The sequence below is a fragment of the Monodelphis domestica genome, chromosome 2 (genome assembly GCF_027887165.1).
Source record: "Monodelphis domestica isolate mMonDom1 chromosome 2, mMonDom1.pri, whole genome shotgun sequence".
Classification (NCBI taxonomy): domain Eukaryota; kingdom Metazoa; phylum Chordata; class Mammalia; order Didelphimorphia; family Didelphidae; genus Monodelphis; species Monodelphis domestica.
The window spans coordinates 339,503,192-339,515,826 of record NC_077228.1 but is presented as its reverse complement, the minus strand read 5'-3'; the positions used below and the strand labels follow the sequence as shown (position 1 = coordinate 339,515,826).

The following is a 12,635-nucleotide window of genomic DNA, read 5'->3' as shown; positions in this document are numbered from 1 at the left end:
ATCCTGGGTTCAAATACAAACTTGGACACTTCCTGTCTGTTACCCTGGGCAAGTCATTTAACCCTACTTTGCCTAGCCCTTACTGCTCTTCTGCCTTAGAAACAATACATAATATTGATTCTAAGAAGGAAGGTAAGGGTTTTAATGAAATAAAATAAAAAATAAAGACTAGTATAGAGTATAAATCCCAACCATTATGTAAAGATCTCTGATGAAAAAGGTAATTTCCCCCACCTCCCAGTTATTAGTCTTTTCTCTCCCTGAAATGATTTTGTATTTACTTACTTTTAAGGCATGGGACAGAATTGAATGTATTCTCAGAATGAGCATTTAGCTTATAAAAGCTAGTTTGTTACCTTTTTGTTGGTTGAGGACTCTGGGACAGGCTTGGGAGAGAGACTGATGAAGGACAGAAAGGACAATGAGCAACTTGCTTGCTTCCCTTGCCTCACCTGAATTGGGTTGGAAGCACAGGTGCTGTGATTTATAAGTCAAAGATTTATAGGTGAGAGGTGTTTTTAGATTAATAAAGCTTCCTCTAACATAAAAAATTCTGCTCTTAAAAGACAGAGTGAAATTAAGAAACTCCCTCTTAAGAGGCAGTAACAGACAGATCTTGCCTTCTGTCTCTTTAAAAGACCAACTATAAAGGAAGGAATCAGTTAAGAAAAAAGAGGTTCTTCTCTCTGGCTTCTGAGAGAGCAGGGGCTGTGTCAGTGTCTCTGTCAAGAGGGTTTGACAGTTGACTTCTGACAGTTGGTATCAGATACTGGTTTAAGGAGGTTGGAGAAGATGAAGGCTTATTTTATTAGTTAAGTAGATAGATAAAGAATATAACTTTAAATAGCATAGTTTTAGTAAGGTCTGCTTTGTCAAGCAAGAAGATCTTATATTTAGGATTTCTTAGAATTTTAGTATAGGATTTAATTACAGGCACAGTTTTAAGATATTAGATCTATAATCTCAGTTTCCTCCCTCTTATTTCCTATCTTAACTTCCCCTTAAAATAAATAAGTGTTTGTGGTGTATCAAACTGATCTCTGTAACTTTTATCAAACTCCCACCAATAATTATAATCCACAACACAGGAGACTGACAGAAAGGCAAAGGAGCCTTGTGTACAAATTGACTCCTTGCTGCCTAGTCAGTTACTTCTCAGTCCATCACTGAAGTGCTCTTTTTCAAGAAGGGGAATAAATAACTGCTTCTTTTTACTCTTACCATCTAACTCTGATTTTGTTTATTTGAGTGAGTGGGGCACTGGTATCTCACACAGAATGGTGTGGGGTTCTTGTAATCAATTTTTCTCTCATACACTTAGGATTGTAAAAATATATATTCAGAGTCAAAAGGATGATGCAGGTCAGTACAAGAATTTTTCCCCCCACAAAAGAAGAAACTAATTTCCAATGAGAATAAAAGACTTGAACACTCTATTACAGCTGTTTTTATCTCTTAATCACTTTTATGATGTGCATATAGTAGTCACATAGAAATACTTGTTGAATAAAGATCTAGCACAGTGCCTTGAATATTATTGATGCATATACGTATATTGTCAACTTGAAAATAAAGAGCACTACTGAAGTAGCAACAAGGGTCTTTGATCAGGGTGGAGGAACTACAGTTCCAGGTCACCACGTGACAGTGGTAGAGTACCTGGTGTGCCTACTCTGAGGAGGAAGGAACAGGTTTAAATAAACTTCAAGAGGGAAGAATAATCAGGAAGGACAACATGGAGGAAGAGTGACTAACATTTGATGAGACCAAATACTCTGGATGTGACTAAGTGGCAACTGGGAGGAGTGATGGGATTAAATTTGTTAAAGTCTGATCAAATTAAAGGCTCTAGGAGTGGTAATTTTATTAGACATTACAAAACCTCACTAACCCTGAGGTCAGTGAGGTCAATGTATGCCTTTTGATAATTGCATTTAACAACATGTGCTTGTGGGTATATGTATATTGTAAACTGAGGCACAAACCCTATTGAATTCAGGTCTCTCTCTCAAGGGGAAGCAAATCCAAGAGCACAGTCCTATGAGACTATAGGTCCTTCTTTTCTACGAGGAGGAAGAATACCTGAGAAATGCAATGCCTATAAAATAAAGAATAATCTTTATTAAGTAGGCATAACATGCATGTGAAGCTGAGGAATAATATATTCTGCTCCAGCCCCTCACCTGCACTCTGTTTTATCTCTCATTTTCCGTGTGCTGCCTGTAAACAACAGGTTCTCAAGTCCTGATTTTTTATCTTTTTTGCTATCCATTTTCTTCACACTCAATGTCATAGTCACTACTGTGCATTTCCACCTACTATTCCTCTTCACTGCTTGTCCCCCTCTTCCATTTTACCTGCCATATCCCTCCTCAGATGTCCATTTTCCTTTGCCCAATACTTCTCTTATTCACATCCTTTCCCCCAAATCCTCCCTTATCCTCTCCTCTTGCCCTCCTAGTTCCAAATGGACCCACCTTTTCAAAGGTTACCCCCTTATCCCTTTGCACATGCCTTTTAATGATTATTCATGTATCAGGAAAAGTAAATTTTGTAATATAGTTATTTAATGCTGTCTCCCCATCAAATTGTGAGTTCCTTGAGGGACAGTTCTGGTTTTGTTTTTCTTTGCATCCGTGACACTAAGCACAATGCCTATAACATACTAAACATTGTATTAATGTAAATGGACTGTTGAATGACCTTTAGCAATAAAATCTAGAGGCTTAAATCTGTAGTTTACTTCACAGGATTGTTTAAGGGATTCAACTGAAATAACGAATGTAAACTGCTAAATCAGTTCCCGTTATCACTAATACATCACATCTTTTCAGGAAGAGCAATGTCTAGAGGACCAGCAAGCTCGCCGTTCGGGGAGGATAAGAACTACATGTCCCATGAGGTAGTGGAATTCGTTTATAAAGACCATCATGCCTCAGGTTCTTAATTAATCCTTTAATTGTCTCACAATTTGTTAAGAAAGTCCAACGCCTTATCGGTTGACCTGCCCTACCTTTCCTCAGCCCACTAAGTTACTGAATCAAAGTCTCTCTTGGAGGGCGAACTCTTCAAGGGTTCAAACGTTATCCCCTACTCTCCTGTTTCCGGAAACCACTAAGCCACCAGGAGGGCGCGCTGAGGAGTCGTGTGTCATGTGACCGTATTTAGTCAGCTGATCCTCTAGAATTCCTCGGCGCCAGTCGGTTTCCTTAGTAACTGTTGGGTCTGGGGTTTGGAATGCTTCTTGATGCTTCTGGACTGGCAGGTGTCCCCAGCTCCTTGGTCCTTTCCAGATTGCGAGCATCCCCCTGCCCTTGTCTGAAGTACTCGGGTGTTTGGAACGGCTGCCACGCAGCTCTCCTGTCCTGGGCTCCGCTTTAGACTCTGGTCTTAGCCCTCAGCTCTTCCGCTTGGTCCCTCCTTCTCCCACTTCCAGGAAACCGTCAGCGAGTCCCAAAGCGTGCTGGGTTGCAGCGAGCAGAACGGGTGCTGGGTGTAGGGCCATCCTTTGTCCCGCAGCCTGGAAGAAATGAGCCTTGAGAGTGAGTGAGTGTGTATGTACGACCGTGAAATCCAGAGTGCATAGGGGTACATGTAAGTGTGCAACTGAGTATGTGTAGTAACAGTTGTGTGTGTATATCAGAAAGGAATCCATGAGATCCAGTGTGTGTATGAGTGCCTTGGTCTGCTTCGCATGAAGTCTTCTTCCTGAATTTGGAAAAGGTTAGAGCTCTTTCCTCTTCTTTTCTGTCCTTCATGCCTAATTGAGCAGTGTTTGAATCTTGAGGCCGAAAAAACTTCTCAGTCTTTGAAAATCCACTCAGTAGTAGGGTAGAAAATTAGAATAAGTTAGCAGTGATCAATCCTCTGTAGGTCTTAGATTTCAAGGTTTTGCTAGATTTCTCCAATTATTTTTTTAAAATCCTTATGTTCTATCTTAGAATAATATCGTTTATTGCTTCCAAGGCAGTAATGGCTAGGTAATTGGGGTTAAGTGACTTGTCCGTGGTCTCAGAGCTAGGCAGTACCCGAGGTCACACATTTGAACCCAAGACCTCCCATTTCTATTCCTGCCTTTCAATCCACTGAGCCACCTAACTGCCCCCTCTCCAATTATTTATGTAATAGTGAGTGATTAATTGAACCAAAGAAAACTAAAATCAACATACCTACTGTTAGCTGCTGTATTATTTTAAAAGTTTAGAACATTATTACTATGTATAACATTATTATGCTATATAATTATATGTATATACTTACTATCTCCTTGTAAGAGTTTTGTATTTTTGCCAGTAACTCTTTGCATCAAACTTTACACATAATAAATGCCTAAAATAAGGAAGATTGAATGAATGAAAAGAGACATACATTGAGAGACTTAATAAAAAAAAAACTGTTATATATCTGAATTTTGATGCTTTCTAATTTCCTAACAACCTGTTAAATGAAGCCTTTGCAGCAGGGCTTCGTCTTTATATAAAAAGTCTAGAAAATGTGGTAACATAAAATTATTTCTTATACAATTAGTAGAAGGACCTTGTATATATACAGTTTATAGCTCTTTTTAAAAAAATGCATATTTAGAGGCACCTTATGAGTTTTTTTTGTTTGTTTTTCCTCCCCACTAATTATGTGTAAATTGAGGATCCATTTTAATGACTGATGTTTAAAAATTAAGGGTTTCAGGTGTTAAATAAATTCTGGACAGTGAAGTAAAAGCTGGAAAGAGTTTAAGAAAAGTGAACTTGGAAACGATTCCCCAAATATCTCAGGGAACTAGAAATACTCAGTTGATTACTGTTTAAATTGCATTGAATGGTCAATACTTGAATAAATAGTAAATTTGTAAAAGAATGGTGCCTTTTTTTTTGTCTTCTATCATTTTGTAAATGTGTTCATGATAAAACTTGTCAATGTATGTTTTCAGAAATATAAAATGGCTCAAAAGCTGTTTGTCTTTTTTCATTTAGTGTTTCCATTTGTGTAAATATTTTGTGAATATTTACTTTGGGAGTTGAAAACTACTTGCTAATTATGGCTCATCAATATTCAAAGGAAAAGCTAGATGAGGAATTCGAACAATTTATGAAAGAGGTAAGTTTGTATTTTTAAGAGACTAATAAGCTGGAACATAGTCTAATTGAGGAAGGAGACTGTCTTATGCTTCTTTTTTTTCCCTTCCTCCCTTCGTACTTTCTATATTACCTACCTCAGTGCCTGAATAACTTTATCTTGAATTTGATTAAATATGCTTCCTGCTCAGGTAGTCATCATCTATTGAGGAGCATCTTGATGTACAAAGAATACTGGGCTAAGGGTCAGAAGACTTTAGGCCTTGTTAAATTCTTTAATCTTGGAGAAAATATCTTCAAAGAGAAGTTGGATCAAATTTTCTTTTAATGCACCTTCAGATCTAATAATTATTATTTTCTAAACTTTGGTTTCTAACTGTATTTGAATTCATTATAAATACAAGATAAATCCATTTACATGAAAAATTATATGTTTTGATTCAGATAACATTTACTAATATTCTCAATTATCCTTATTGACCTCTCTGCCAGGTTTGATACTGCTGATCACCCTTATCTCCTTTATAATCTCCTTTTGATGTTTTCATGACAGTGCCCTGTCCTAGCACTCCTTCTACAATATTTCAGAGGGTTATTGTAGAGACCTAAAATAAATAATGAATGTAAATTACTAAATTATACCAGCTATTATCACTAGTATATCAAACTTTGTTGGGAAGAGCCATGTCTAAGAGACTAACTGATTGAGGAGGCAGAGAACTACATATCCCACTCTATGGGATTCACCTAGTGACCATCGTGCCTCTGCACCAGGTTCTATTTTAACCTCTTAATTGTCTTACAGTTTATTAAAAAGCCAAGAGCCTTATTGTTTGACCTTCAGGTACTGGAACTAACCCTATCGCTCCTCAGCTCATTAAATTATTGATTCAAAGTCTCTGAATGGGATGATGACTGTGTGAGTGGAGAGGAAAGGACAGATATGAAGGTAAAATTGCTAGATCTTAGGGACTGATTGGATGTAAGGAATTAAGGGTGAGATAAGAGTGAAGCATGACTTCCAAGGCTACATGTCACACTGTGTCTTCTTACTCTTCTTTGCCTGGATAGTGATCCAGGCTATGCCCACTAACTGTGGGTATTCCTCCTACACTGTTCTGGGCTTTTTTTCTCTGTTCCATGGATTGAATGATCTCTATTCAGATCATTCTCAGTTCTACTCTCTACCTCTAAACTCTTTCTTGTCCTATATTTTCACAACTCTAACTGCTTATTAGACATCCTGAACTAGATGTCCCATAGATATCTTAAACTCAAATCCATATCCAAAACTGAATTCATTATCTTTCCCCCAACCCTTTCCCATCTAGACTTCCATGTTACTATTAAGGGCACCACCATCCTCTCAGTCTCCCAGGCTCCCAACCTTGGATGTCATCCTTGACTCTTCACTCTCTCTCTCTCCCTTATATGATTAGCTATCAAGTCTTGTCATTTCTACCTTTTCAATTTCTCTCACTTAATTTTATTCCCTTCTTTCCTCTGACACTACCATGATCCTGAACTATTTGAACAGTCTTTTGGTTGGTCTCCATATGCCAATTCTCTCTCAATTTCAGATCATCCTCTACTCAGTTGTCAGAGTGATCTTCCTTAATGGCAGGTCTGATCATGTCATCTCCCTATTCAGCCCCAGTGACTTCTGGATCAAATATAAAATCCTCTGGATTATGAAGTCCTTCATATCCTGGCCCCTTCCTTTCTTTCCAGTCTTCTTATCCTTATTCCCTTCAACTTGCTCATCCATTCAGTGACACTAGGCTCTTTACAGTTCCTTGAATAAGGCGTACTATATCTCCCCATTCTCTGCATTTTCATTGTCTGTCCCCATGTTATAACATCTATCCCTCCTTATCTCTATTTTTTAGTTTTCAACAAGAAACTTTTCCCAATCCTTCTTAATCTCAGTGCCTTTTCTGAGATGATCTCCATTTTATCATATATGTGTGTATGTGTTCAACTGTTGTGAAGGTGTATACATACACATACTTGTTGTGATTATAGTTTAATTGATTATAGAAGAAATTACATACTCCTAAAATGTAACTGTACAATAGATTTTTCTTTTAATGGAATGAATGAGTTAAAAAGCATTTATTAAGTGATTACTATGTTCTAAGCACAAGGTAGAAATAGAAAAGGAAGGCCATTCTTTCCCTCAAGAAGCTCACATTCTCATATACAACAAAGAAGGTTTCCACTACAAGTCAGATAGAAAAGCCCACTGATTTTTTGATGTAAATGTGGTGGAAAAGCAGAAAATAATGCACATTCTTTATATAATTTCCATTGAAAAAATCGTGTTCATTTCTAATTTTGAACCATTTGGCATTGCTAAGCAGTTTGGTGATAAGAACTTTCTTTTCAGGGTCTTCCCTAGTTGTAAATACTTACACAGCTGAAGCTTCAGCACCTGCATGGGAAGTTGCTAGGTCCCATTTCCCCAAAGATTGTTTTCCAGGTTAATGACTATAAGTACTGGGCTGCAAACTGGGACCATAATAAGGATGCTATTCCTGGGACTTTTGGAATTACCCACCCATCTTTAGCTGTTGCCCAGTAGTTAGTATTGGTGTTGGTACAAATGTTCAGCCCCTCCTTTACCTGAAAGAATTAAATTTGTAGCTGTATATAATGTTCTCTTCATTTTACTCATTTCATTATTCATTATCCAATGCAATTGTTTCCACATTTTAAAAAATTAGCCTGTTCATCACTTCTTATACTGAAGTAGTGTTCCATCAGAATCTTATACTACATTTTGTTTAGCCATTCCCCAGTTGATAGGCATCCCCTCAATTTCCCAGTCTTTGCCAACACAAAGAGAACTGACCCAGGATTGGTATTATTGGTTCTAAGGGGTATACACAGTTTTATAACTGGATATAATTTCAAATTGCTTTTACATGTGTTTTAAAGTTACTTCTAAATAACTTTGAAAAGTTCTCAACATTTCTTATGAAACTCATGAATTGGTAAATATTACTAAAAATTAGATGAGTAAACCCTAAGATTATTGAGTTAATCTTTTATCCAATTTCAGTCTGGAGGAATCTTTATCAGTCCAGGTGGTTTAGGGGAAGAAAGAATAGTTTAAAAAAGGTGTCATTCAGCCCAAATTAAATGAAAATGTAATCTGGAAATATTTAACAAAATGAATGTTGTTGTTTAGTCATTTTTAGTCTTGTCAGACTCTTTGTGACCCCATCTGGATTTTCTTGGCCAAGATACTAGGATGGCTTGCCATTTCCTTCCCCAGCTCAATTTACAGATGAGAAAACTGAGGGAAATGAGGTTAAATGATTTGTCCAGGGTCACACAGCTAGTGAGTGTCTGAGGCCAGATTTGAAATCAGGAAGATGAGGTTTTTTTACTCTAGGCCTTAAATTCTATTCATTCTACCACCTACCTACCTGAAAAATGAACTTAAAAAGAATTAAAATATAACATTACATTTTAAAAACTAAGTATGTGACCCATAAGGATTCTCATATATGAACAGCTTAGTGACCTCTGTTTCTATTTGAGTATGATGCCACTGCTCTAAAATACAGATGCATTTGATTGGCCATAAACTTACATCATTTTTATTTGTATCTGTCTTTCTTTCCCTCTTTTCTTCACACATTCTCTCTATCTCTGTCTCTGTCTCTCTGTCTCCCCCCCCCTTATCTTCTCCTTCTCCTCCCCTTTTCTTTATCTTCTCCTTCTCCTCCTCTTTCCCCCCACTTCCCAATAGTAAGGAGGAGGTTTATTTCTGATATTAAACCATTTGTCAGTGCCAAGGGCCCTGGGGGGTGAGAAATTTTCTACATCTTTGGGAACTGTGACTTTTGAAGCAACTTAGGCCGTAGCTCCTGCAGGGACACTTGCTAAATTACAGTTTCATTAAGACTGCTTCCCTGGGTGATGGTTACAGCTTCCTACCACTTTGGCCACTAGGAAGTGCAGACCTAAAGATGATTGTGTTTGTTTGGGTCCTGTTTAATTTACATCACTTTGGGTTATGCTCATTTAAAGTGACAGAAGAATGGATGGCATAATGGTGAAGCCTCCACTGGTAGGGACAGTAATCTCCCAGAATGATGGTGATGTGGATATTAAAGAAGGAAAGGCAGGATATATAATTAAAGGCAAGGTTCAGAAATGTAGTCATTAAGGCTTTTACTTCTATTGATTACTTAATGTTTATAGATTATAGAGACCCAGAATGGGAGGTATGGCGAAACCCCCCCCCCCCCAACGTGAGTCCTATAACATCTAGTAGTAGTCTTTCGGTAACTGAGCATGACAATTGTCTTTGTGCGTTTTTGTGCACAAAGACACTTGTGCATGAAGATTTAAGTGGAAAAGTCTATGCACAGAGACAGTCCCACTCTCTCGGCCTTGGAAGCCTGGGTCCAGTGGCACGAAAAGTTGTTACATCTGGAGACTTCCTCAGCTGCATTGGATGGCTGTGTTGTCCTTTGTGCTCCAACACGCCCTAAGCACTCCACAGTGCCTTGTTGCGTCGCCCTCTCAGCCGTTGAACCTTCTTATTGATTTCTTCCGTCTGTTAGGCCGAAGCAGTCTTCACATGCTGGGTGAGCAAAGCCCTGGTTCACCAGGGGTCGGCGACCCGATGGCTACCCTCACAAGGTTTACCAGCCTGTGGAAGCCGTTGCCCGGGGTGTGGCCGCTGCCGCATGCTAGCAGCTACTGGGAGCCACAAGTGAGAGCTGGGTGTCAGGTGGGGGTCAGAGGCTGGAGAGCTGCCCTAGGAGGGCACGACAAGCCATCCATACCAGAGATACTACTCCTCCCTGAGCACCCCATATAACATATATCTGTGGGAATAACCTGAGGTGGGGAGAGGGGGCTAAGGAAATGGGAGAATAATAATGACTCAAAGACAGAAGTAGAAACACATGGGGAGTAAAAGCTGGTGAGAGAGCTGGTAAGAGAGAGTAGGAGGAGTCAGTAAGGATAAGAGAGGGGTCAGTAAGAGATGAGATTGAGAGAGGCAGTGAAGGCTGAAGGGCTAAGGGCCGAAGGGAGGAGTCCGCGCTTGTCCCCTGGTATTTATTGAGTATATACATACTTAGGAATGTATAGGTATCATGACATGGGTTTTTACATTGGTCCAATTGACAATGACAAGATCATAGAGGTGGAGTGTACTTTTGTAAGTGAAGTCCAAGCCAGCAATGACCTGATTCAAACCTCCCTATGTTAATGACCTTGCTCCAAGCAGAGGCAGCATGGCTGTCTCCACGTCCAACCCAAGAATTTGCTCCTCCCTTGCTAGTGCCTAGGACTGTCCCTTTAACATCAAGAGTTCTGACCCATGTGTCTCGTAGTACAATATTAATACAAAAATCATACTTCCCAAATGCTAATATGCCTGGTATGTTACATAGATATTAGAAGAGGCCTTAGAGATTATTATAAATAAACTGAGCCCCCAGAGTGATTTTTCCATGGTTCTACTGCTACTTGGTAGAGCTACAGTTGGAACTTGTTCTCACTTTTTAAAGAATAATTGCTAATTTTTAAAAATTATATGTGTGCAGAAAAATATTTATTAAATGCTTCTCAATACTTCTTGTGGAAAACAATGGTATAGTGAATAAATTAGAAAGAAGAAAGAAGGATTGTTTTGCAGCAGTGAGTGCCAAGCTGAGTGGACCCAAACAAAGTTTCATGATTTTCTCCAACCTCATTCAAGTATGTAGAAAGAAAGGGAGAAGATGGTGAGAATGATCTAGACCTGACATTTGCCAGATTGGCCAGGCAAGATAGACAATATGCTAAGGAGAAATGGACTGTCCTTTTGTTTTGCTTGGGGAAAGCCTAGCCAGATTGTTGGTTCTAAGGGTACCTCATCATTTTCTTTTTTCCTAAATAGACTTTATTGATATATTTTGCTTATGGACATCCTAGTTTTTTCCTTTGTTGATATAATACTAAACTCTTTTCCAAAATGATTGTACTAAATTATGGTTTGAAAAACAGGTCATTCCTGTCCTTATATCCTTATACATTTTCTCCAAATTGACTATTTCCATTTAATGTTGATTAACTGATTAACACTGATTCTTCCCAGTGATTAGAAGGATAGGAGCCAAAGTTCAGTATTACAAAATTCAGCCTTAGTTGTGGTCATAATACGTATAGCTGGGAAGAAGAAACACAGCCCTTATTATGCTATCCTGGAAAATTATGAGATTTTAATATTTAGAGATGAAAGTGATCTCAGATATGAACTATCCTACTTCCTCACCTTATAAGCAAGATCATTGAGCCCCTTAGAGGTTATTACTTATTCAGTCACACAAGTGGGTTACAGAATAAGAATGTCAGAGTTGGCAGAGGCTTCAGGCACCATCTACAACAGTTCATCCAACATGTTTAGCGGATTGTCATCTAGCCTTTGCTTGAAGAACTACCCTAAGGGGAAACCATCTGCCTTCTGAAACAAACCTAAAGCTTCCATTGTGATTTTTCTCTTTCATTTTTTCCCCTCCTTCAATCCATGCTTCTTAATGATCTTTTTTGTTTATGTTGTAGTCTGGACATATTTTCTTTTGGATCTGCTTCTTTTCCTCCCTACATTAATTCATATCTTCTCATGTTTTTCTGAATTCCTCATTTGTTATTTCTTACCGGATGATAATATTCCATTCATATGCTTTAGGGCTTTTATCTATTCCTCCATCAATGGTTACTTACCTTTGTTTCCAGCTCTTTACTACCAAAAGAGTGCTGTTGGGGACATTTTGGCAAATAATAGATGCTTATTTCAGTTTCTAATTTCTGTGAAATATAAGCTCAGTAATGGAATAATTGAGTCAAAGGGTACAAACTGTTGGGTCACTTTATTTGCACAATTCCAAATTGATATCCAGAATGGCTGTACCCCTTCATACCTTAACCAGCAATGATTGTTTTTGTCTTCCTATATTCCTTCCCCTATTGAATATTCTCCTTTGGGGGTGGATTTTTGTTTTAATTTATATTTCTCTTTTACAGTCATTTGCAGCATGTTTTCATGTGGTCATTTATAGTTTTCTTATTTTGGAAACTGCATCCTTTGACCACTTATTTATTTGTAAATGGTCCCTTATTGTAGTCAATTCCCATATAGTTGTTGAATATCAGGCATTTATTTGTGCTATTTGATGTGAATGTACCCATCTTTCATTTTTCTTCTTTAAATTTTTATTAATTCTATTCATGAAAAATTATTTATTCTGGTATATTATTATCTCCTCTATCTGTTACTTGGCTAAAAATTCTCCCCCTAGCCATAGTTTTGATAGTATCTGATTTAATTTTCTTCTATTTTTTTAAATGATGTAAACTTTTATATTTAGTCATATACAGAGGCAGATCGGTGATACAATGGACAAAGAGATGAAACTGGAGTCAGCAAAACTTTAATTCAAATCTGTCCTCTGACATTTATAGCTGTATGACTCTAAGCAAGCCACTTAACCAACTTATGCTTCAGTTCCCTCTTCTATAAAGTGGGAATAATAATTCCTACCTCCCAGAGTTCTT

General features: G+C 38.0%; 1 protein-coding gene across 5 annotated transcripts in view; it reads left to right on the top strand.

Moving 5' to 3' along the window:
- Window positions 1–3,205: 3,205 nt before the first annotated feature.
- CEP162 (centrosomal protein 162) overlaps window positions 3,206–12,635 on the top strand; it is a 118,140-nt gene continuing 108,710 nt past the window's right edge. The window contains exons 1-2 of one of the 5 annotated variants that reach the window (XM_007484275.3): window positions 3,206–3,723; window positions 4,971–5,094. In XM_007484275.3, the coding sequence (XP_007484337.2) occupies window positions 5,035–5,094 (60 nt within the window). In that variant the 5' untranslated portion in view covers window positions 3,206–3,723; window positions 4,971–5,034. Of the gene's footprint in view, window positions 3,724–4,970; window positions 5,095–12,635 lie in introns of those variants that run through there. The other 4 variants (XM_007484274.3, XM_007484273.3, XM_007484272.3 and 1 more) reach the window with 4 other exon arrangements.